This window comes from Protopterus annectens, chromosome 3.part0, assembly GCF_019279795.1.
Source record: "Protopterus annectens isolate FY-2018-M chromosome 3.part0, PAN1.0, whole genome shotgun sequence".
Taxonomy (NCBI): Eukaryota; Metazoa; Chordata; order Ceratodontiformes; family Protopteridae; genus Protopterus; species Protopterus annectens.
In genome coordinates this window covers 936,579,647-936,606,097 of record NC_056731.1, presented here as the reverse complement: position 1 = coordinate 936,606,097, position 26,451 = coordinate 936,579,647, and the positions used below count along the sequence as shown (strand labels likewise).

The 26,451-nt window shown below is 39.5% G+C and overlaps 1 protein-coding gene across 1 annotated transcript in view; it reads right to left on the bottom strand.

Moving 5' to 3' along the window:
• The window catches only part of KIF13A (kinesin family member 13A), a 2,301,375-nt gene extending 2,281,529 nt beyond the window's left edge, over positions 1–19,846 (bottom strand). The window contains exon 1 of the mRNA XM_044065730.1: positions 18,737–19,846. Coding sequence (XP_043921665.1) covers positions 18,737–19,846 — 1,110 coding nt within the window. The remainder of the gene's footprint in view (positions 1–18,736) is intronic.
• Between the last annotated feature and the right edge of the window lie 6,605 nt (positions 19,847–26,451).

Sequence of the window (26,451 nt, the reverse complement as noted above, 5' to 3'; positions counted from 1 at the left end):
TACAACAAGAAATTACAAAGTGAAAGACAACGAGGAAGGAGAAGGCAGGAAACACTTGCAGAAAGTGATGAAAAAAGAAATGTACTTAACCAAACAAACTGTTCGAGAGCAGAGATCGTCGTCTGTTCTGTGAAGCAGCAAATGAAATCTGAGGTGCTGGGGTGGGTGTAGTGCATTACGGGTAAAGGGAAAAGCTCAAGAATCAGATCCAAGTCTGGAAAATGTGGCTGAGCTAGATCAGAGGATCAGATCAGAGACCCAATCATGAGAAGGAATGAAGACAACACAGCCTCTGGATATGCTTTTTAGCACCCAAGAATCTTTTGTTACTGATGACTAGGTATTTGGGTGCAGAGACAATCAACCCCCCCCCCCCCAACTCCAGAGCTCATAGGTTCATAGGTATGTACTAGGCTAATGGCCCTGGAGCCTGTACAAGCCTAAACCATAGGATTACCCTAGCATCATGCCACCTGACCTTAGTTCCCAGTGATTCTGTCAAGTACAGCCACTGCAGTGATCCCTCGGGTGAACTTTCTATTACCCATCCACTCATCAAGATTTCTCTTGAAGAGGGCCAGTGAGGTGCTCTGTTTGACATGTATGGGAGTCTATTCAATAGCATGGGCATTCTCTCAGTTATGAACCTGTCCCTCCAGCACATTCTGCTGATTGTGGTAATGAGGTTGACGTCCTCTGGAGTGTGCAGTGCGGAGAGATTAGGATTTCTTTAGATTTTGCAATTCTAACAGAGTTGGGTCAGACATGGCTTTGTAAATCAAGCAGAGATCGCCTCTACGTAGGCGATATGAGACAGAGAATAGTTGGGAGTTTGTTTGAGTCTTTCCATATAGGACAAGCGTTTAAGGCTTGGAGGATCATCTTTGTGAGGTACTTTTGCAGCCTCTCCAGTTGTTGCAGGTGTCGAGTGAGGTACATGCCGAATGGGACATTGTACTCGATGACTGGCCTAAACAATGACCTCTTTCTTCCTGGATGCAAAACCCTTAGTAATGAGATGTGCCACACAGAAGAACCTTCTGACCACAGTGGCAGTGTGGTGGTCAAAAGAGAGGTTGCTGTCAACCTGTGTTCCCAGATCTTGTATAAAGTCTTCTGTGTTCAGTGGACTACCATCAATGCGGTAATTCATGGGAACTGGGTTTTTCCCAAAGGGGATGACGATATTTTTTGGCATTGAGCTTAAGGCCATGGTTCTGACACCAGTCATTGGTCTCAGTAAGGCCTTTCTGTAGGATGTCAACATCACTTGGGGAGTTAATAATGGCTCCTAACTTGCAACAGTCTACAAACTTTGTCAGACAGAGTCCCTTTGTGTTGGCCTGGACTTCTGAGAAGTAGATACCAAACAGGAGAGGACCCAGGACCAATCCCTGTGGGAATCCACTCATGCCTCATCAGCAGTCTGACTTGGAGTCAGCTACTTTCATACTGTGGGTTCTATCTGTGACCAGTTTACAACCCACCTAGTGATATAGGGGTTGATGCCTAGCTTAGTCAGTTTTCTATGATTCCTGAGTGGGGAATGGTATTCAAAGGCCTTGGCCAGATCAAGGTAGGCTGTATGAACCAACTTGCCATCATCCACAACTCTGGTGACTTGATTCAAAAAAGTTGACCAAGTTGTGCAGACATGAGCTACCCTTCAGAAAACCAAACTGTGTGGGACCCAGAGTTTGGAGATTCCTTATATCCTTGTTTATTAGGTCCATGATGATACGTTCCATAGCTTTGCATATCAGACTCGTCAGGCTAATGGGGCGATAATTCCCAGGGTCTGCAGTCGCTCCTCCTTTGTGGAAAGGGATGACTGTAGCAGTGCACCACTCAGTAGGGACAAAGCCTGAGGTGAAGCTGTGATTGAACAGGGCACACAGGTGAGGTGCCAGTTCACTCCGTAGTTCATGTAGAACACAGCCAGGGATACTGTCAGGTCCCAAAGAAGCTGTATTCTTGGCCTTGGACAGTGCTGTTTTAACCTGTGCAGCAGTAATACTGGGTGCCTGGCAATCTACTGGTATTATGATTGGTCTTTGAGGAGGGGGGTAAAGTTGGCACCGAATCTGTTGGCCAGCATAATGGCAATATCTGCTGGCTCGGTATAGGAGGTACGATTGCACAGTAGCTCAGAGCAAATCTGGGTATTGCCATGGAGATTCTTTACATAACTACAGAAACAATTGTGGTTGTCTTTACTATCTGCTGCAATTCTGTTTTCATAGCTAGCTTTCGGAGGATTTGATGAAGGATATCAACTTTTTGTTGAGGCTGATTAGGGAGTTTTTCCAGTCTTGGGACTTCACCTTATTCCGCATCAATTTCCTCCTCATATTGTAGAGTTTTTTTTATAGCAGGGGACCACCAGATTGGCTTCCTTTTTTTGGAGGAGAGCATCTTGATTTTATTGGGTATGGTGAGATCCATGCATTTGTTACATCTTCGTACAGTGCATTGGTGTATGATTCGGCAGTCGTGCAACTATTCTCCATTTGCATGGGTGCCATGAACTTAGTTTTTAGGAGCCCAAAGTTAGCTTTGGAGAAGTTTTTCATGGTGGTCACCTTTGCGGGGGGGGGGATGAGGATTTCCAAGGTGATTAGTTTGTGGTCGGATCTAACCATGGAGAAGTTGACTACTGGTGTACAAGCAACAGTCGCCCATGTTAGTAATGGCCAGGCCAACGATATTGCTACCTCTATAGTGGGGGTAAGAACAAGCTGGTCCAGGGCACTGGAATTAATTCCAGGAAACGTTGGGCAAGGGTATTGGCACATAAATTTTGCCAGTTAATGGAGGGGTAGTTGAAATCGCCTAATATGAGAGTGTTAGGTTGGACCCTAATATTCTCCAGGAACGTCGAGTGCGAGTCTTGGGATATGGATGGGGACCTATAACAGGCTACGACCTGAATCGCTCTTACCCAATATGTTAGCTGCACCTGAAGTATCTGGGTAGTTGGGCAAGCTTTCAAGAGCACTTGAAGGGATAATCCGAAAAGGAATCTTGCAAGCCCTGGTTTTGCTGTTCTCCCCTCCCGTGAAGATAACATTATCCATTTGAACTCTCCCCTCTGCCCTGGGGGAGTTATCCCCAAGTGAATCCTGGAAAGGACCCTGAAACTTATGGCACCACATTTTTTTGACCTCTGACTCTTGCCAAAGGATTGTTGAGGGGTAGAAAAGTGTATCCCTACAGCAGACAAAGTCTTTCTATCCTGTTCACTCTGGGAAAGTGTTTCCTTTACAGTATGGCCAAACATTAAAGGGAGAATTGAGGAAAGACAACCAGAAAGGCTCGGCAAAGTCACATAAGCACATCCAGGCATGTCTCCTAATGGTAATGTCTGAATCTGCTGCCCATGAGGTACTTTCCGCAGCAAGGGTAATTAACTTTATGGACACGTTAAAGATGGATAACAGAGTGGCCAGTTGTGAAGAAGACTTCTTGTAGTCCTCCACAGATGTGGACTCAAAAGAGGGATTTGGAAAGTTCCTTAGTCAAATCCCAGCATAATCTTGTGAAATGTCCCAAGTAATTCAGAGACCATAAAGCAATGGTCAATGAGGCAAAAACACACTTCTCAAATCTGTTCAAAGCCCTGGACACTATCAGGAGAATGGACAGTGGAGCTCTGCTCTCCCAGCTCTTTTACGGCTGCCTCCACAAGCATAGCATCAACAAGAACTCCATTGCTCCAGTGTGGCCCATCTTTAGGTGGTAAAAGAAATTTATCAGGGCAACGAGGAATAGATTCTACAGTATCAGGTTCTTTCTGTGCCCAGTGAGACTAGACCTATAAGCTCATCGGCTGGGGGGAGTCACCCAAGATGTTGATGGGTCAGATCCAAAAGCTTCCAGAAAGGCCAACTCCTCTTGGTAGTGGGTATCAGTGGACCAAACACCCTTTTGCCTAAGAATTTCTAAGATGCCTCTGAAGGAGATGTCATCCAGTGGAGATGTGGGGAAGCCCTCCACTACCTCTAAGTCAGTGTCTTCTGTGAGAGACTCATAATGGAAGTTTTCTGTCTATCCTCTTACATGTCCTTTTGGGGGACCTCCTCAGTAGGATGATCTAGAGAAGTATCCGAACAGAGGAGAAAGTCCTTGAGGGGAACTGTCTGGATACTTGATAGCTGTCCCTATGAAGTGGATCTGAGAAGATAACAGCTCAGACCCGAAGGACACAGGGTTGTAGAATCTGAAGAGTATAAAGTAGCTGGATCTCTCAGACAACAGAATAATTTCTCTATTACCTCAAAGCAGAAGGACCGGAAGATGCTGTAGCTGGCCACACTGGAGCTGGAGCTGAAGCTGCCACAGCTACCGTACCTCAACCCTGACCATACCCATGCCTCGAGGGGGGAATCAGACCCAAGCTGCCCAATGCCAAAGCACCAAGGGGAAGGGATGGCTCCAACAACCTTGGAGTGGAACCTAGCCTCATGGACCTGGCTACACTGCTTAGACTCTGAGACTTTTCCTGGTCCAAAGGAACCAGAGCTGACCATGTCTGGGAAGCAGTCGGAGTTGATTTAGCTGTCTTCAGTTCAGACGCCGACACTCCTTTGTCTAACCACTGGTCAGATCAGAGTAGGAGAGACCACTGCATGGGAAGTAAAATGGAGGCTCACAGATCTGATAGAAGATGGAGAAGGGATAACCCTCATCTGAATCTGAGCTCTGAGGAACTTCACCATCCCATCCAATTCGGCTACTGAAAGGCTCCTGATAGACCTGATGGAGGAACTGGTGGACTGAGACTGAGACTCGCTTCCTCAGGGTCTCCTGAAGGAAAGAAGAATGGAGCCAAGGAGAAACAGGCTCTACAGTGAACCTTGGAGACTTTGCATGAGTAATTGTTGGATCAGAAAACATGGGATCAGACTATTTCCATTTCATATTCCAGGAGGTCGGATCAGATTTCTTTTAAGACTCCGAAGATGGAATAGTCTGGAGAGTGGGTTGAAGACTGCTTACGCGATTCTTTCATCTCCAAAGAGGCTTTGGTTAAATCTGAGGGGGTTTGAGCCCCTAGAGTAGGAGTCAGCAAACCCTTTAAGACTAATTTTTTCTACAGCCACTAAGGGCCCTGGAATTAATCACCGCAAAAATGGAGCAGTCTGTGTTCAGATGAGAAGCTCTGAGACAACAAGCACACTCCCTGCCCTGTGGGCATCAGAGTTAGGGATCTTATTCCCAAAGGAAGTGCATTTTTTGAAATCCATTTGTTTCTCAGCCACGACACTAGACTGATCAAAAGCTGAGAAGTGATTCTAAGAAAAGGAAAGGGAAGTTTTTTTTGGACTACCAGCAAGGGTAGGTAAAGAAAATACCCTCTAAAGGGTAGGAAAAAAGGGGAAAAAAAAGGAGTGAAAGTACCAACAGTGGTACTGACAGCTACAATGTGGTAGAAGAGAAAAGTACAGTTGTGTACACTTTACTATAAATGTAGACGTTAGAATGTATTCACTGTTGCAGTCAACACATTTGGGTTATCTGCTTGCAGTAGTCCTCAGTCGGCCTGATTAACAAAGTCTTGGGTCCTTCGTCGGTTGCTCTCTCTTCTTCCATGACGTCACGTTGTCAGAAGTACAAAACATGCAGCCGAAGCCATTACATCAGATTTTCTTGCCCCAGATGTCAGGTGCGCCCCTAATGGGAAGCAATTAAATCTATAAATATACAAGGTTATACTTCCAACAAAAAAGCAAATACACCAAAATGCTTTCAAGCATAGTAAAGTAGAGTAGAGGTATAACCAAAAGAAGTAAGGGGGCTGGAGGGAGGGTAACCAGGACTGCAACAGTGAATACACGAACATCTACATTTAGGGCAAGTATACACAACTGTACTATGTTCTTCATGTTTCACTGTTGCAGTCATCACATTTGGGTAGATTCCCAAAACGAAGGATGGGAGGAGGAATTTAGATAGCATTAGGACCAGCAATAAGGCCCTGCAAAACTGCAGTAGCAAAGCCAGCTCTGGATTTAGAGAAAATTGGCAGATGGTAATGCTTGGTGAAAGTATGTACAGAACTCCAGGTAGCAGCTTCTAGGATGTCCCTGGTAGGGACGTCTTTGAGAAAGGCTGTAGAGGTAGCTGCAGCCCTGGTAGAGTGGGGTCTGATCCCCTGTGGAATAGGTTTTCCATGGTGCTTACAGCAGAAATTAATGCAATGGCCTATCCATTCAGAAATAGTTTGCTTTGAAATAGCCTTCCCCTTTGCCACTGCAGCAAATGCCACCAGCAGTTGTTCAGCTTTCCTTTGAGGTTTCGTCCTGTCCAAGTAGAATCTAAGTTGTCTGTGCACATCTAAGGAGTGCAGTATCCTTTCCCCTTTGTTCTGTGCATTAGGAAAGATGGTTGGCAGATGAATGGACTGATTAAGGGCCACACTGGATACAACCTTGGGCATGAAAGAGGGGTTGGTCCTGAGGGACACCCTGTCCGCATGCAAGATGATGAAAGGCTCCACTGCCATAAGGGCCCTGTAATTCAGATACCTTTCTTGCTGAAGTGATTGCTAAAAGGAAAGCTGTTTTACAAGAAATGAATTTTAAATCTGCAGTAGCAGCTGGCTCGAAAGGAGGAAGAGTGAGTTTCTACAATACAAAGTTAAGGTCCCAGGGCAGGAGTTGGAGCCCTCCTGGGTGGTCTTAAAATTTTGGCCCCTCTGAGGAACTGCTTGAGCAGTGGATGAGAGAAGAGGGGAGGTTCTGTGTTAAAACGAGCTGAAATGGCTGAGGCGTGAATTTTGATGGCGGAGAAAGACAGGCCCTTGTGAAGCATCTCAGTTAAGTATTGTAAAATCTGAGGTAAATTGGGCACTGCTGTGCTCATCCCTTGAGATTGGTTCCAGGCACAGAATCTTTTCCCTTTTTCAGCACAAGATTTCCTAGTACCAGGCCTCCTTGCCTCTAAGATGATATCCATCATTGGTTTACTGAGGGATGACAAAGGAGAGATTAGGCAATTAGCCAGGCTGCTAGGTTCAGTGTTAGAAGCTGAGGGTGCAGAATCCGGTTCTCCTGCTGAGACAACAGGGTAAGAATCTGAGGCAGGTGCCATGGGGCCAACAGTGACACACTGCGCAAGAGAGGGTACCAGTGTTAGCGTGGCCAGTCTGGTGCAATCAAAATCATCCTTGGATTGTCTTGTTTGACCTTTAGTAGTACTTTGGAGAGCAGTGGCAGAGGAGGAAAGGCATAAACTGATAGGTTTTTCCAACTGAAGGACAGAGCATCCACTTTCCAGGCTTGTTTGTAGGAAGTCCTTGTGCAAAATTTGTCCAATTGATATTTCTGAGGGGAGGCAAACAGGTCTATATCTGGGCTCCTCCATTTGCTTGTCAACATGTTGAAAATCCTTGGTTCCAGTTTCCACTCTTGTGGGTCCATAAGGTTTCTGCTTAGTCCATCTGAAAAGTGTATTTAGTTTTCCTGGCAGGAATTGAGCTTGTAGATGCACTTTGTAGCTCAATGCTATGCTCCACAATGCCATGGCTAGTCTGTAGAGGGGGTAAGAATGTGCCCTGCCATGCTCATTTATGTACCACATAACAGTGGTATTGTCCGTCTTTAAATCAAAGAATGCTGTGGGAGCATTCTCTACAGCTAACATTTCTTTTTGATTGATATGCAGGTGCATTTGACTTGGGTTCCATTTGGCCTGAATGCACTTCCCTGCCAGGTGAGCCCCCCATGCATAGTCTGATGCGTCTGTTTTTAGGGTTTGGGCGGCAGGGGGTAGTGTGAATGGTAGTTCCTTGTTTTGATGGCAGGCCTCTGCCCACCAAAGGAACTCTAGGCATAGGCAAGGTATGATAGGAATCAATAGGAATCATTGCTTCTAGATCCTGAGAAGGTTGACACTGTAGGCTTTTTAGATACCATTGTAGTTTCCTCATATGCAGTCTTGCATATGGAATTAGAATAATGCAGGAGGCCATGAACCCCAAGGCTTGCAGTATTTGCCTTGCAGATAGCAGGGTTTTTGTGGCCACTTGTTTGAAGTAGGTAGTCAAATATATTTGTTTCTCTGGCGTGAGGAAAGCCATCTGGGAAGTTGTATTCAAGCTTGCTCCCAGGAATATAATTTGTTGACAGGGTACCAGGTGTGATTTCTTTTCATTGATGGTGTACCCCAGACAAGTTAGTGACCTTTGTACAAAGGCCAGATGATTCAAAAGTATGTCCTGGCTTTCTGCTTGAATTAGACAATCGTCCAAGTATGGGTATATTTGAATATTTCTTTGCCTGCAAAATGCAATGACTGGAGCTAGGCACTTTGTGAATACCTGGGCGCAATAGATAAGCCAAAGGGCAGTGCAGAGAACTGACAGTGCTTGTAGCCTGCTTTGAAGCGTACTCTTTTTTTTTTTTTTTTTTAATTTATAGCTGCTGTGAATATAAAGTTTTACTGGTTTATATTCAAACGCATTCACTAACTGTACTTCAGTAGGCTCCATATCAATCCCTCTTATACTACTACCAGCAGACCTCCACCCTTAACCAGCCTTAATAAACACCAAGTGCCCTCTAATAACTCAAGAAGCATTCGCCGTACAGCTCTTATTGGAGGCAGGTACTTTCATCTTCCATCTTTGCATTCTGAAATGGCATTCGTCAGCCAACAATCTTTGGGCATTCCGAAAAAACGCAAAGATAAAGATAGAGACAGACCACACAAGACTAAGCCTTCTGACGACTCTACCGCTAAGCAGGTCATCAGTTCAGTGAGGTGCTTTTGCAGACCCTGATGATCAATTCGATATTTATGCAGACCTCTACCGAGATCCTTTCGGAGTCCGGTATGCCATAGAAATCTTCTTTGTTTTCCAAGCCTTTGGCTGTCTCTGCCTCGGTTGGGTCTGGAACCACGACGCAGGTACCGGCTTCCGAGGAGTCCTCTTGCACTACCAAATCTAGACAAAAAATGATGTCTTCTCCTCCGACTACTGTTTCCCTCAGATTGACAGAAATTCTAAAGCCTAGAAGCCAGGCCACTTCTAGAAAATCTACCTCTATCTACAATTTTGCACCTGCTCCACCACCCCAAGCCCAAATGCTTTAAGTGGTGGAGGATCTAATTTCCCTTAACAGGGGTAGTCAGGTCACAACTTCTAAAAGGAAAAGACACCCTTCCCCAGAAAGTATGACAGAACAGAATTCTGAGGAATCTGACTATTCAGATTTTGAAGAGGAACAACAACCTCTGACTGCTAAGGATTCAGATACAGAGGGATCCATTCCTTCTGCCTCTCCACCAGAAGACCTTTCCTTTGGGGAAACCTTTCACACCCTCAGGGAACATTTCCAATGGGAATCTCAGGATTTCCCCCAGTCTGAGAAAAGACTTAGTGTTTCTGGACCTGCTCCAGCACAGACCCCTGGCCACCCCTCCTATTTTAAAAGTGGTGGATGATGTTTTCCATGAATCCAGCTTGGCCCCTGGCATCCTCCCACCTGCTCCTAATAAACCTGACCGGTATTACAGAGTACCGGATTCTCACAAATACCTGTACAGAAATCCTGCTGCAGACCCAGAGATCATTACACAGGGACCAAAAGGAGCCAAGACTAGTTCTGCCAAGAATCCTGTTCCTTTTGACAAGGATTCCAGAGCTCTGGACAGATGGGGTAAAAAAGTATACACCTCTGCAACCTTATCTATCAGAGCTCTCAACTGTCAGCATATGTTAAAATATCAACAACACACTTTGGAACTATTAAAGCAAAAGATTTCAACCTTTCCTGACTGTGCCAATTCGAAAGAGTTAACAGATTTACTGCACTCTACTTGTCAAGTGGCCAAACACTCAATACTCTGTGGATATGACACCCTAGAAGCCTCAAGCAGGGCAACAGTGTCAGGATCTGTCATCAGGAGACATGCATGGTTGAAGGAACACCTCTCCCTGATCATGTCAAGTTTAAACTATTTGATGCATCCCTGGATAAGGACCACTTGTTTGGAGTAAAACCTGAAGAGGTGCTTAAAAAGATGGAAGACGAAGCAAAATCTATGCAAACAGTAAAAGATTTCTTTCCTGTTCAACCTCTCAGGTTCAGCAGGAACTTTTCCTCTAAGCACTGGTCCTTCCCTGGACCTAGCAGACCGGGCCAAGGTAAGCCCCGCAGGGGCAGACCACCCAGGCCCCTATACCGGGGCAGCAGAGAAACAAACAGTGGACCACTTCCTCCCCAAAGGCAGGGGGTTCTAAGCCACCCTTCTACGGCAAAAACTCTCAATGACTCCCTCTCCCCCATTTGCCCGCCTTTCACTTACCAAAAGCTAGGATGAATGCTCTCCCTCTGCAAAGAAAATTGGCTTTCTGTAACAAAGAATCAATGGGTCTTAAAAATCATTTTTCAGGGATACAAATTATCTTTCAATTAACTCCCAGTTTCAAGAAGATACCCAGACTTACCTCCAAATCAGTGGGCAGAGGCAATGAAACATGCAAACTCTCATATCGCAGGCAAAGGCTTTTATTCTAGAATATTCCTTGTTCCCAGAAAAGAGGGCACTTGGCGCCCCATCCTGGATCTATCCATTCTGAAAACCTCCCTGGTGGTCCCCAAATTCAAAATGCTAACTTTGCAGCAGCTGCAACCTGTGCTGAAAAAAAATGCCTGGCTAGTGACCCTAGACCTAAAAGATGCCTACCTCCACATCCCCATAAGGGAATCCTGCAGGAAATTCCTGTGCTTCAAAGCAGGCTCACAACACTTTCAGTTCTCTGCGCTACCCTTTAACTTATCTACTGCCCCCAGTGTATTCACCAAATGCTTAGCCCCGGCTGTAGCATTTTGCAGACAGCGAAATATACACATTTTTTCCTTATCTAGATGGCTGTCTCATTCAGGTAGAGTGCAAAGAAAAGCTGCTGCAGGAGCTTCTTTTTGTCAAAACCCTCCTAACCTCTCTAGGGTTCACCATCAACAAGAAGAAATCAAAACAAACACCCTCCAGGAAGATCATTTTCTTGGGAGCACTGCTGCACACAGCATCCCAAATGGCCTTCTTGTCCCCAGAAAAGCAGAGTTTCCAGCCTCTCTACTTTACCCAGCTGGCTTCCAGTAGTCACCTCATTGTGAGGAAGATCCTGCAAGCTTGGGGTACATGGCATTTTGCATCCTTCTAATTCCTCTGGTCAGGCTTCACATGAGGAAACTTCAGTGGTATCTAAAGAACCTTTGGTGTCAGCGCACACAGCCTCTAGAGACCTCTCTCCTGCTGTGATCCTCTGTATAAGGGCCAAGTTTCTCTGGTGCGCAGGGGCCTGTGCCAAGAACAAGGGTCTTCCTTTCATCCTCTGCCCTTCCTTCAGACCATCAGCACTAATGCCTCAGACATTGCTTGGGGCGCCCACCTAACAGGCAGGTACACCCAAGGTCTTTGGGATGCCCAGCACTTTCCCTTACACATCAGTCAGAAAGAAATGATGGCAGTACAAAAGGCTCTGACATTCTTCAAACCACATCTTCGTCCTGGGGTTCTCCTTATTAAAACCAACACCACAGTAATGTAGTATATCAGCAAACAGGGAGGGACCCAATATTACCCTCTGTGCAAGCTAGCCATGAACCTCTGTCTGACAGCTGCCTCCGTGGGTCTACTCCTAATTGCCCAATACCTACCAGGGTTCAACAACACCCTGGCAGACCACCTAAGCAGAAACTTACTGGACCCCCATGGATTGCAGCTCCACAGAAAAAATCTTTCTGCAAGTCACTCAGGAGTGGGGAACTCCAGAGGTGGATCTCTCTGCTTCACACCTCAATCACCAGCTGGACATTTTCTGTACCAGGTAGTATCACCACCTAGCGTGGAAGGTGGATGCCCTGACCTTCCCCTGGAACTCCCTCTCTGTGTATGCATTCCCTCATATGCCTCTTATTCCCAAGGTACTGATCAAAATAAGGGAGGAGAGACCAAAGGCCATCCTCATTGCTCCAGATTGGCCCAGACAGCATTGGTACCCCTTACTGCTCAGCCTGACATTACAGCTCCTGCGGCAGCTTCCCCTGATCTCAGACCTCTTGATCCAGGTGTGGGGGAGGGGGGTGGAATGCTGCACCCAGACTTGCAGACTCTCAATCTGTCAGCATGACTAATACTTTAAAAGCAAACAGGTCCTAGACATTATCACAGAAGGCCCAGCACCAGAAAATCATACACAGGGAAATGGAAAAGATTCTGCTCCTGGAGCCAGTTCAGGGGGAGCAGGACCTCACAACCTTCCATCCCTCTTATCTCGGACTAGCCAAGTTACTCAACAGTGGCCTCCCCCTCTCTTCTATTAAAATCCATGCCTCAGCCATTTCAGCTCATTTCGATTTAGAACAGCCCATCTTCTCACATCCTTTGATTAAACAATTCCTCAGAGGGGCTTCTAATACCAGACCCCCCAGAAGGCCACCCATGCCAACCTGGGACCTGAATTATGTTTTAGAAAAACTAACCTTACCTCAGTTCGAACCTCCTGCTTCAGCAGAATTGAAATACCTCTCCTGGAAGACTGCTTTTCTACTAGCTATCACCTCAGCCAGTAGGGTTTCAGAACTTCAGGCACTCATGGCTGTTCTGCCCTTCATCATTTTCCATGCAGACAAGGTCTCCCTGAGGACTAACCCCTCCTTTATGCCCAAGGTGGTATCTGATGTGACCCTCAACCACGCCATACATTTATCCACCTTCTTTCCAAACCCTCAAAACAAGGGGCAAAGAATTCTGCACTCAAGACGTGCACAAACAACTCAAATACTACCTGGAACATACTAAACCCTACAGAAAAACAGACCAGCTTCTTGTCAGCTTTGCCCAAGGGGCAGAGGGGAAGCCCACTTCCAAGCAAACCATTTCCAAATGTATATCACACTGTATCCATTTCTGCTACAGACTACATGGAAAATCACCCCCTAAGTCTATTAGTAACCATTCCACTAGGGTAGCCTCCACTCCCACAGCATTCCTCAGAGAAGTCCCCACCAGGGACATCATGGAAGCTGCCACCTGGACCTCTGTCCATACCTTTACAAAGCATTACCACCTACCTCTTTTCTCCAAGTCTAGGGCAGGGTTTGCCTCTGCATTTCTGCAGGCTTACTGACCCATGCCTAGGGCTCTAACCTATCCTTCCACCCCTCTCCTCAGCTTTGGGAATCCTCCCACAGGTGATGACTGCAACAGTGAAACACAAAGAACATAGTACAGTTGTGTACACTTAACATAAATCTAGATGCTAGAGTGTATTCACTGTTGCAGTCCAGTTTCCCTCCCTCCTTCCCCCTTATATGCTCTTTCCCTATGGGAACATAAGCTTCTCACGGTGGTTTTTAGCCACCAGGACCACTTTTACCATATTTCCTTGTGCTTCTGATGGGTTAGGGCAAGGAAAACTGATGTAATGGCGTTGGCTGCTTTGCTTTATAGCACTGACGAACTGATGTCAAGACTACAGGTGACAGCAGTTGATGCAGAAAAACACTGACTCTGGTATTCGGGCTGGCCGAGGGCTATCACAGCAGGGATAACCCACAGGTGATAACTGCAACAGTGAATACGCTCTAACATCTACATTTATGGTAAGTGTACACAGCTGTACTTTGTTCAGTCTCCCTCATGCTATCCCCTTCATTTTTTCTCCCTTGAGAAATGTGATTTGTGGAATTGTAGCCTCTCCCTTGTGCTCAAGTCCAAGACTGACCATTGCTGCTAAGAGAAAGGTGTAGGGTAATGTAAAAATGAGACATTATGGCTTTCCAAGTTCTCTGTTAAAAAAAGAAGAAAGTGTGGAATTGAAGAGGATATGATCTGAGACATTAGGGAAGAACAAAATAATTTCAGAAAGGATAGCTACTGATATGGGATAATGTGAAGATGGAGTTTTAAAATAAGGCAGAAATGGCAGAGTATGGGAAAGACATAATATCGATTATTTAGAGAGAGCAACAAAGGTTGAAGTACTGCATAAGAAGAGAAATTTCACAGAACAAGAGGAGGAGCAGTTGTAAGAGTGCTAGCAGAGAAATCAAGAAAGTATTTGGATAATATGCATGAATTTAAAAAGGCTGATGTTAGGAAAATATTTTTCATTAAAAATTTGTAATATAAACAAAGTAGAAAGGGTTATTGCTAAGTTTAGGGAGTCTGTGACGAGAAAAATAACCTGAGGTCTTATACAGGTATTACAAAGACTTTGGAAATTACATAAAAACGTATGTAGAGCATAGGAATGGGGAAACCAAAAAGAGACACAAATGGAAATAATTTTGACTTCATGCCAAGGTTAGAGTAAGACGAAGCTCAATGATTAAGAGCTGCTATAGGAAGAATATAATCACAACAGGAAAGTCTCAATGAACAAACTGTATTCCTATGGAAATTTGGAAGTTAGGAGGGGAGAAAGTGATAATGATATAAGTAGGATATAAGCAGCGCAAATGCCTTTAGTTCCTTTAGTCTTATAAATAGGTCAGGCATACTTTTATCAACCAGAGGAGACACTGTGATTGGTAGAGAGTTAAAGGAATTTATTTGGGAGGGGGAGTGAAAGAGGTAAGTGGGATAGGTTGATTTTCTCCATAGGACAAGGTGGTTTACAGTTACCTGATTTGGCAGGGAACTTTAGAGCTATGCATTTAAGGCTTATATACACAACTCAAGCAGAATGCTGTAAATCAAAGTAGAAGAGGATTATGATGATGCAGCAAGAGATAAGTTTTATATATGTGTGTGTGTGTGTGTGTGTGTGTGTGTGTGTGTGTATATATATATATATATATATATATATATATATATATATATAGTGTGGGTGTATTATATATATATATATATATATATATATATATATATATATATATATATATATATATATATATATATATATATATATATACATATATATATATATAGAGAGAGAGAGAGAGAGAGGGAGAGAAAGAGTCAGATATGTTAGGATTTAGGTTGCATGTCCTTAAAGAGAATAATAAGTGTATGGGAGTATTATATCCATAAAGCAGCAGAAAGTATTCTAAGAACTAAGCCACCATGAGAATGGAGGAAGAGGATTTTTACCAATATGGACGTAAACAAGAAAGAAATTTGCTGGAAGAAATTTGCAAAGGAACATTGCAATGTATTTGGAGCAAAGATCTATGGAGAGAAAAGTAATAAAGTAGGAAGATGGTAAACAGAAATGTATTCTGTAGTTTAGACTTCCTTCTGTATCAGGGATTGACAATAGAGTGTAAGGAAAGAAAAAGGGGTGGGGGTGCTAAATAAAAAGACCATCTTTGGTAATTTTTTTAATTTACAGAAACAGCTATTAAAAAAGATAATTAGGATATATAAAGTATTGCATTATAACTAAGAATAAATCAGAAGACGTTATAACTTTTTTTTGTTTGGGGAAATTGAAATGGCAATTTATAAAGGAGCAATGCAAAAAAATCTATAAGGCTGCCAAGTATGCAACGAAGTCCAGAACGTTTAGTATTTTTGCATGCTTAGTTTGCATAGGCATTCTTATAACTGAAGTAGGAATCTTCACCCTAACCTGTTAGCAATTGCTGGAGGTGTTATGGGAAAGGCAGAAGTAATAAGAAACTTATTATTTTCATGGAAATGTTGGTGGAAAACTGTTGTAAGTAAAGCAATGATTCTTTTGAAATGGGATACAGTAGCTCAGTTGCCTAAGCATATTAAGGCCTTAGAAAGTTTGATCTGATGATGGCCTTTTCATTTGTTCTTCAATGGTTGGTTCTCGTATCTTTACAAAAACAAAAAAAGCAGGCAACGTGTCAGCTAAATCCACAAAGACGAACCACCACTTAGAAGTATAAAATGATTGTAAGCTTTATTCCAAAAATAAAACTGTATTAAAATGTTAGCTCTTTCGTTTAATGGAAGAGAATCGACCGAATTTTAACAACGGCGTGAGGAGAGAGGTGCCGAAATTAAATGACTGGTTAACAACAGCATTCTCTTTCAAAGAAACTCAAGGGGGGACAATAAATTGTAAGCTCTCTGACTTTGATAACAAGCTCATGCAATGTAAAAAATTACAATTGGAGAATGCTTACCTAGGTGAATGTGTGAGAGTGAAAGTCATTCCCAAGGGATAGCGTATGTGGCGCTTCCCCACAGGGCTGATAGAAGACTCTACATTGCACATTGATTTGCTCAAGCTTTTTGATAGAATTGGTTATGAATTGCTAGAATTGCTTGTAAAAAAACAACAAAAACGTAATAGATGAATTGAACAAAGAGGTGGCAGTTTTGGATAATGCCATTAGGGAAGACTATCAAACATGAGCAATGTAAATATGAATATCTTCGAATTTACAATAGTATAGACCAACATATTGAAAGGCTCAAGAGTGGAAAGATTGGCAAATTGGAAAGAGCTATAAATGAATATGCAAATGGTTTAGCATATCCGAGACCCCCAATTTCCCAGAATCGGAACAATAATAATAAAAATATAAACAAAAAAAAAAAGAGAGTAGCATATGAAAGTATAACAGAAGCTGGAGAAATGGAGAGTCATAGTGATAACCAGAATTTCTATAACCAAAACTATCCGGCCTTGAGGAGATCGGAGAGGATTAAAAACAAAACAACCCGCAACAATATGTAAACCAGCAACAAGCGGGGTTTCAGGGGGCGAGGCCCAAAAACAAACATTGGAGGACTTGAATGTTTATGAATATGAACAAAATTACATGATCAGTATTGTTGGTGTTGATTCTGACATTAGAAGCGAAAATGAATGTGTTGTAGTGCAAAATGAAAACAAAGATTTTAAAGTGTACAATTTTTCAAATGTGCATGTTGATGGTGAAGTAAGAGATTTACTTGCTAAATGGAAGACATTTGTGCCCACAGTACAAAGCAATTTCACAAACACGATTTTAGATTTAAAATTATATTTAAGGAAAATTAATTTGAAATTGCTGTACCAAAGTAAAATACTGATACATAGTAGTATGTATAGTATTAGTAGTACATATAACCCACTCCTCCATCCCAGATTGTCACTTTATGAAAAGATATTTGAAATAGATCTTAAGAACTTTAAGTATAAATATGATAAGAAAATTGTGAACAACCTAAGTGAAAATGAACAGTTCACATTATCACATTTACAGAAAGACAAAATACGAATAATGAAACCGGATTGGGGGGGGGGGCAGTCATCATGGATTTATATGACTACAACAGCAGAATGCAAGGCATCTTGTATATGGATACGTATCAAAATGTTTCCTTGAATGAATTGAATGGGGCATACAAAAAAGTTAAATGCAATTAAATGACATACCAAGAAAACTGCACACTCACAAAACTGATGAAAAAGCACAAATATTGACTGTTATACTTATAAGGATGGTAAAATATGACTGACAATTCATGAATTATTATAGTGGACAAGTTATACAAAAAATTGTAACATATAAATAAATGAATATATATTTATACCTTTAAAATCTATATATATATTCATAATAATTATATTAAATAGATTATGTATATATAAATTTTAGATTAAATAAGTTTACAAATTAATATTCATAAAAATTATGAATATTAATAACTATAATAAATATATATATATGAAATTTAAAAATTAACTGATGTTCAATAAAATTCAAAAATAATATTGATAGTAATAATAACAATTAGATGTATGATTAATTTATATTATTGTTATATAAATTAGTAAAAATGTATATAAATTTATCAAAAATAAATAAATATATTGTGTTAGTTACATTGTTTAAAAATTGTTTAAAAATATGTATTTAAATATGTCTTCCTAAAACTTTTGATGAATACCCATGTACAATAACAGGTAAAATTCCATTCATCTCAACAAATTTTTCATTTTTAATACACATGCAATAGAACAAAGTTCATTGAGTCCTGGTTCTCTATATGCTGCTAAACGTAGTTGCCATGCCAATTCATGTTTTTCCAATTCTAGTTTCAAAAAGTTATCAGTTATGTAATCACATTGGTTTACCTTGTTTGGAATTTGACCGATTACCATAAACTTAAAACTATGACTTGCATTCGAATTGCAATGTCTAGCTAAAGCATTTTCCTCTTTGTTCTTTCTAATTGCATATGTATGTTCATAAATTCTATCTCTTAAACGTCTATCCGTTTTCCCAATATAAAAAGATGCACATTGTGTGCATTGGGCAAGGTAGACGATAGCTTTGGAATTACAATCAAATGAACCATTGACAAAGAACTTGTCTCTCCTGATTACAAACATTTCTGATTCATCAATATAGGAACAATACCTACATGCCCCACATTTGTGGGTACCCCTGTTGTTTTTCTTTACATTATATTTTTGTTCTAATAATTTTTTCATATTTGTGCCCCGTCTATATGTAACTATAGGACCAAAATTTAGAACTTTTGCAAGGTCTTTATCTAATGTTAACCAATACCAATATTTTCTCAGTGCCCTACATATATCCAAGGCTTCTGGACAATATGTGAAAGTAAATGCAATGGTATAATTTTGTACTTTATCTGTTTTATCTACGTTTACTTCTTGTTCAGGTGTTAGAGACTCTAATGAAGTTAATTGGGTACCCTCAGTTAGTATTTCATTTATTATGTGGGTTGTACTTCCAGAACCCCCACATAGAATCGCTTTATATATTCCGTTTTTTCTTTTACCAATTACTTCTTTAAATATTTCATCTAAAAATTCTGATGGATATCCTCTACTGTGAAATTTATGGTACAGTGAGTTACATTCTTTGTCAAAGTCCTCTTCTAAGGTGACCATCCTAGCCGCCCTGACAAGTTGACCTTTTACTACTGATTTTTTCTGGTGGCTAGGATGAGCACTTGTGTAGTGAAGAAAAGTATTCGAATGAGTACTCTTTCTATAAATGTTTGCTATGTAGCCTTCTGTACTTTTACTGAGTTCCACATCCAAAAAGTTAATTGTATTATCTTGGTAGTTTTTTGTAAACTTTAAGAATGAGGAAGTTGTATTAAAAAAATCAACTAATTGGTCTGCTTGTTCTTGTTCACCTTTTAAAATAATAAAAATATAGTCTAAAAATCTTTTGTATGTAAAAATAATACTATTCCATTGGCTATTAAAGATATGGTTTGTCTCCCAGTAGGCCATGACTAAATTTGCAAAGCTTGAGCCTACTGGTGACCCCATGGCTACCCCTATTTTTTGTATGTACAACTCATTTTCAAAGGACACAAAGTTGTATTTCAAAATGATGTCTAATAGTTGTTCTACCACTATACATTCATTAGTGGTGGCCCCTTTTGATCTAATAAAATCTACAACCCATTCTGTACCTAAATCATGGGGTATGCAAGAATAAAGATCAATGCAAGAATAAAGATCAATAACATCCACCGTTAAAAAGTTATGCCTAATATCAAATGTTGTGTTTTGTATCTCTTCCAGAAATGACCATGAATCCTTAAGAATTTGTTTTTCTTTACATACATAATTTTTCAATGTAGAATCTACTAGTTTAGCACATGCATATGTCATGGATTGTCTTGCATCCACTAGTGCCTTAAATGGTGGATTAAATGGGTCCTTGAGGAGCTTAGGAATCCCAAAAATTTTTGGGATTCTGGGTGTCAGCATGGTTAAATATTGTTTTTGACTATTATCTATTAATCCATCCAAAAACATGTCATTAATAAAAATCTTTATATTATTAAATGCTTTATTCAACTGATTCTTGTTTGATACCTCATATGTATCTTTTTCCAAAACTGATATCATAATATTAGAATAATCTGTATTATACATTACTACCAGGCCTCCACCTTTATCTGGCTTCATTAGTCTTAGTGGAAGACTTCTCAAATGTTTTAACAGTTCTGTTTCAATCTTGTGTCATGTTAGATTTATATTTTCCTTTCTTATTTCCTGTTATATATCTAAATTCATTTTCACATAACTGTTCATACATGTTTAAAATAGCATTCTGAGGTGGATTATATGTACTTGCTACCCTTAGTTCATTTTCATTAATACTGGTATTACCTAACAAAATATTTAAGTTAAGTTTGCGGATAAATAATTTAAAATCTATCAGTAATTCCGCTATATCACATCTCTTTGACGGTACAAATGTCAGCCCTTTGGAAAACAATTCCACTAGGGTTTGGGTCTATAACACATTCGGTATAATTGTAGATTTTGAAGTCACCTTCTCTGTTAGTTAAAGTCTCATACAATTTCAAGCCTGAAATTTGTTGTTGCTGCGAGTATTGTATGTTTTCTTTATCCCTTGTTGTTTGTTCATTTTCCAAGTTCCCCCCTTCCCCCTCTGTAGTTTTTTTGGTGCTGTTGTAATTGATCCTGGTCTTGCCATTCAACATCCATCCCGGAATCCTGGTAAATTCCCCTCTGGGGGGTATCTTCTAAGTCAAAGTTGTCACCATCAAAACTGTCATTGATCACATTGACATTATGATTACTTTGGCCTTGACCACTACTGGTATTTTTATTCCATACTGTTCTTTCTTTATTTTTCTTAATGTTCTGTTCGGTGTTACCCCTTGGAATGCGTATGCCATTCTGGGAGGTGGGGGGTTTTGGTAAAGCTGACCCTTCCTGGTATGCTTTCAGATCTCTATTTAATTTCTTTAACTTGTTCATTTTTAATTTATTCATTTGTTGTGCAATACTTGTCCTATTGTATTCAAACTCATATCTGTTATAGTCAATGTCATTTTTAATTTCTTGCTCTAAAGAACTAGTTTCACTGATCAAATTATCCAATGTAATCTGATAATGTTTAATCATACATCGAATTATTTCCAGCCCATGGTTATTGTAGATGGAAATAAGCTCATTATAAAAATCTGTTCCATATTCTAACCCCGTGGGGTAAGAATAATGTCTTAAGCCCTTAGGCACTATTTTTTCTTTAAGACATCTGTTAAAATAATTCAGCTCCAATTGGAGCTTTTTAATTTTAAACAATTTATCAAATAGTTTTAACTTGTCCACTATATTGCCGTGAGCATCATTGTCGACTATGGATATAGCCTCTTCTACTGAATTGTCCATAGCTAGTTCATTGTTAAGCCATGTATTCAAATCAAAATTATTTACAGTAACAGTTCCAGTTGGCTCTTGTGTTTCCCTTGTGCGTCTACGTTGTGGTAAACCATTGTTTCCGCTAGTTGTTGCCTGTGCTCCCATTAATTCTGTTAGTACATTAGTATTCTGACTTAGTCTGTTGCCGCCGGTATTAGTGACATGATCCACTTTTTCCGATAAGTGGTCTAATCGTTGGTTAATTAGTTCCAGTAATTGAGTTAGATTACCTTGTGATAAAGGCGCATCCTCATTTTCCATTTCCATCCTCTATAGTATGCAGTCAATAACCAAAGAACACACCAAGAAAACTGCACACTCACAAAACAGATGAAAAAGCACAAATATTGACTGTTATACTTATAAGGATGGATCACCTTTGTGTCAACACACGAGGTTTATTAAATATACAAAGTTGCCAAAGAGTGTAAAAGCCCAAAATGGGATACAATCCACGTACTGTCCATATTTATGAATAATGTCTTATTAATTGGCACAGGCAATTTAAAGTTCGTGAAATAATGTAAAATAAAAACCAGACCTGGGTTCCAGTGCAGTTGAAAAGTAATAGGAAAAGTTCCGTTTTTTTCATCAATTCACTTCCGTAAGAAACTCTCAGGATGGCCAGCCCTGGTAGCGATGTTGTAGCTTTTTTGATGAAGTAAAAAGTGAAACGCTATTAATGATCAACTGTCATAACCAAGTGTGGCTTGGTATAAATAATCTGTAAATTTGTCCAGTAGTCCGCCCAAAACTGTTGGTATAGGCACACTGTAGCAATGTTGTAGCTTCCGTACAAAAGTAAAATGCAGGCAGTAAATAACTGCCGTGGCTGAGTTGCGCTTAGGATCACTGAGATGCAGTATGGCCAACTGTCCGCCCAAAGCCGTTGATGTAGGCAGACTTTAAACACAAGTCACGAACCCAGTCCGGTGAAGGTAGTAAGAAATAAAATCCAAAATAGCAGGGTATTCTACAGTTCACAAGAGCACACTGACAAAATGTTGTTAAATCCGCACTACGCGTTTTTCGTTCAGATATGTATCTGAACTTCATCAGACAAAACGCTGACTTGTTGGTCAGTTAAGATTTAAATACTCTTGGTTAGTCACGTAATTAGATCTAATTAAGTACACTTCCATTAATTGTTTTTTTAATTTTTTTTTAGGTATACCTCAATGTTAGACACTATTTAGTTTAAATGTTACCCAATAATCTACATAAAGGTCTGATTTAAGTAAAAACTTTAAATGTTTATTAAATATTTTAATTAAAAAATAAGTTTTATTACTAAAAAATTATAAATAAAAATCATTTGTTATTTAAAAAGTAAATACTACCCCATTTAATGTATTTTAAATACATAGCTTATAGTACTGAATTTAAAACATGTTCTAAGCCTCTATATTACGTTATTATTGTGTTATGAAGCACTGTATTTATACTTTTAAATAGTTAAACTTTTTGTAAAAAGTTATTATGTATACTTTTAACCATTAAAAAGTAATCTTTGATGCTTCTAAACAAAATAAAATAAAATAAAATAAAGTTTAATAAAATTAAACTAGTAAAATATGACTGACAATTCATGAATTATTATAGTGGACAAGTTATACAAAAAATTGTAACATATAAATAAATGAATATATATTTATACCTTTAAAATCTATATATATATTCATAATAATTATATTAAATAGATTATGTATATATAAATTTTAGATTCAATAAGTTTACAAATTAATATTCATAAATTTACAAATTTTAGATTCAATATTTAATAAACATTTAAAGTTTTTACTTAAATCAGACCTTTATGTAGATTATTGGGTAACATTTAAACTAAATAGTGTCTAACATTGAGGTATACCTAAAAAAACAATTAAAAAAACAATTAATGGAAGTGTACTTAATTAGATCTAATTACGTGACTAACCAAGAGTATTTAAATCTTAACTGACCAACAAGTCAGCGTTTTGTCTGATGAAGTTCAGATACATATCTGAACGAAAAACGCGTGGTTGTGTTTAACAACATTTTGTCAGTGTGCTCTTGTGAACTGTAGAATACCCTGCTATTTTGGATTTTATTTCTTACTACCTTCACCGGACTGGGTTCGTGACTTGTGTTTAAAGTCTGCCTACATCAACGGCTTTGGGCGGACAGTTGGCCATACTGCATCTCAGTGATTCTAAGCCGTACTCTGCCATGGCAGTTATTTACCGCCTGCATTTTACTTTTGTACGGAAGCTACAACATTGCTACAGAGTGCCTATACCAACAGTTTTGGGCGGACTACTGGACAAATTTACAGATTATTTATACCAAGCCACACTTGGTTATGACAGTTGATCATTAATAGCGTTTCACTTTTTACTTCATCAAAAAAGCTACAACATCGCTACCAGGGCTGGCCATCCTGAGAGTTTCTTACGGAAGTGAATTGACGAAAAAACGGAACTTTTCCTATTACTTTTCAACTGCACTGGAACCCAGGTCTGGTTTTTATTTTACATTATTTCACGAACTTTAAATTGCCTGTGCCAATTAATAAGACATTATTCATAAATATGGACAGTACGTGGATTGTATCCCATTTTGGGCTTTTACACTCTTTGGCAACTTTGTACATTTAATAAACCTCGTGTGTTGACACAAAGGTGATCCATCCTTATAAGTATAACAGTCAATATTTGTGCTTTTTCATCAGTTTTGTGAGTGTGCAGTTTTCTTGGTGTGTTCTTTGGTTATTGACTGCATACTATAGAGGATGGAAATGGAAAATGAGGATGCGCCTTTATCACAAGGTAATCTAACTCAATTACTGGAACTAATTAACCAACGATTAGACCGCTTATCGGAAAAAGTGGATCATGTCACTAATACCGGCGGCAACAGACTAAGTCAGAATACTAATGTACTAACAGAATTAATGGGAGCACAGGCAACAACTAGCGGAAACAATGGTTTACCACAACGTAGACGCACAAGGGAAACACAAGAGCCAACTGGAACTGTTACTGTAAATAATTTTGATTTGAATACATGGCTTAACAATGAACTAGCTATGGACAATTCAGTAGAAGGGGCTATATCCATAGTCGACAATGATGCTCACGGCAATATAGTGGACAAGTTAAAACTATTTGATAACAAATTGTTTAAAATTAAAAAGCTCCAATTGGAGCTGAATTATTTTAACAGATGTCTTAAAGAAAAAATAGTGCCTAAGGGCTTAAGACATTATTCTTACCCCACGGGGTTAGAATATGGAACAGATTTTTATAATGAGCTTATTTCCATCTACAATAACCATGGGCTGGAAATAATTCGATGTATGATTAAACATTATCAGATTACATTGGATAATTTGTTCAGTGAAACTACTTCTTTAGAGCAAGAAATTAAAAATGACATTGACTATAACAGATATGAGTTTGAATACAATAGGACTCTAACAAGTATTGCACAACAAATGAATAAATTAAAAATGAACAAGTTAAAGAAATTAAATAGAGATCTGAAAGCATACCAGGAAGGGTCAGCTTTTCCAAAACCTCCCACCTTCCAGAATGGCATACGCATTCCAAGGGGTAACACCGAACAGAACATTAAGAAAAATAAAGAAAGAACAGTATGGAATAAAAATACCAGTAGTGGTCAAGGCCAGAGTAATCATAATGTCAATGTGATCAATGACAGTTTTGATGGTGACAACTTTGACTTAGAAGATACCCCCCAGAGGGGAATTTACCAGGATTCCGGGATGGATGTTGAATGGCAAGACCAGGATCAATTACAACAACAGCACCAAAAAAACTACAGAGGGGGGAAGGGGGGAACTTGGAAAATGAACAAACAACAAGGGATAAAGAAAACATACAATACTCGCAGCAACAACAAATTTCAGGCTTGAAATTGTATGAGACTTTAACTAACAGAGAAGGTGACTTCAAAATCTACAATTATACCGAATGTGTTATAGACCAAACCCTAGTGGAATTGTTTTCCAAAGGGCTGACATTTGTACCGTCAAAGAGATGTGATATAGCGGAATTACTGATAGATTTTAAATTATTTATCCTCAAACTTAACTTAAATATTTTGTTAGGTAATACCAGTATTAATGAAAATGAACTAAGGGCAGCAAGTACATATAATCCACCTCAGAATGCTATTTTAAACATGTATGAACAGTTATGTGAAAATGAATTTAGATATATAATAGGAAATAAGAAAGGAAAATATAAATCTAACATGACACAAGATGAAACAGAACTGTTAAAACATTTGAGAAGTCTTCCACCAAGACTAATGAAGCCAGATAAAGGTGGAGGCCTGGTAGTAATGTATAATACAGATTATTCTAATATTATGATATCAGTTTTGGAAAAAGATACATATGAGGTATCAAACAAGAATCAGTTGAATAAAGCATTTAATAATATAAAATTTTTTATTAATGACATGTTTTTGGATGGATTAATAGATAATAGTCAAAAACAATATTTAACCATGCTGACACCCAGAATCCCAAAAATTTTTGGGATTCCTAAGCTCCACAAGGACCCATTTAATCCACCATTTAGGGCACTAGTGGATGCAAGACAATCCATGACATATGCATGTGCTAAACTAGTAGATTCTACATTGAAAAATTATGTATGTAAAGAAAAACAAATTCTTAAGGATTCATGGTCATTTCTGGAAGAGATACAAAACACAACATTTGATATTAGGCATAACTTTTTAACAGTGGATGTTATTGATCTTTATTCTTGCATACCCCATGATTTAGGTACAGAATGGGTTGTAGATTTTATTAGATCAAAAGGGGCCACCACTAATGAATGTATAGTGGTAGAACAACTATTAGACATAATTTTGAAATACAACTTTGTGTCCTTTGAAAATAGGGGTAGCCATGGGGTCACCAGTAGGCTCAAGCTTTGCAAATTTAGTCATGACCTACTGGGAGACAAACCATATCTTTAATAGCCAATGGAATAGTATTATTTTTACATACAAAAGATTTTTAGACGATATTTTTATTATTTTAAAAGGTGAACAAGAACAAGCAGACCAATTAGTTGATTTTTTTAATACAACTTCCTCATTCTTAAAGTTTACAAAAAACTACCAAGATAATACAATTAACTTTTTGGATGTGGAACTCAGTAAAAGTACAGAAGGCTACATAGCAAACATTTATAGAAAGAGTACTCATTCGAATACTTTTCTTCACTACACAAGTGCTCATCCTAGCCACCAGAAAAAATCAGTAGTAAAAGGTCAACTTGTCAGGG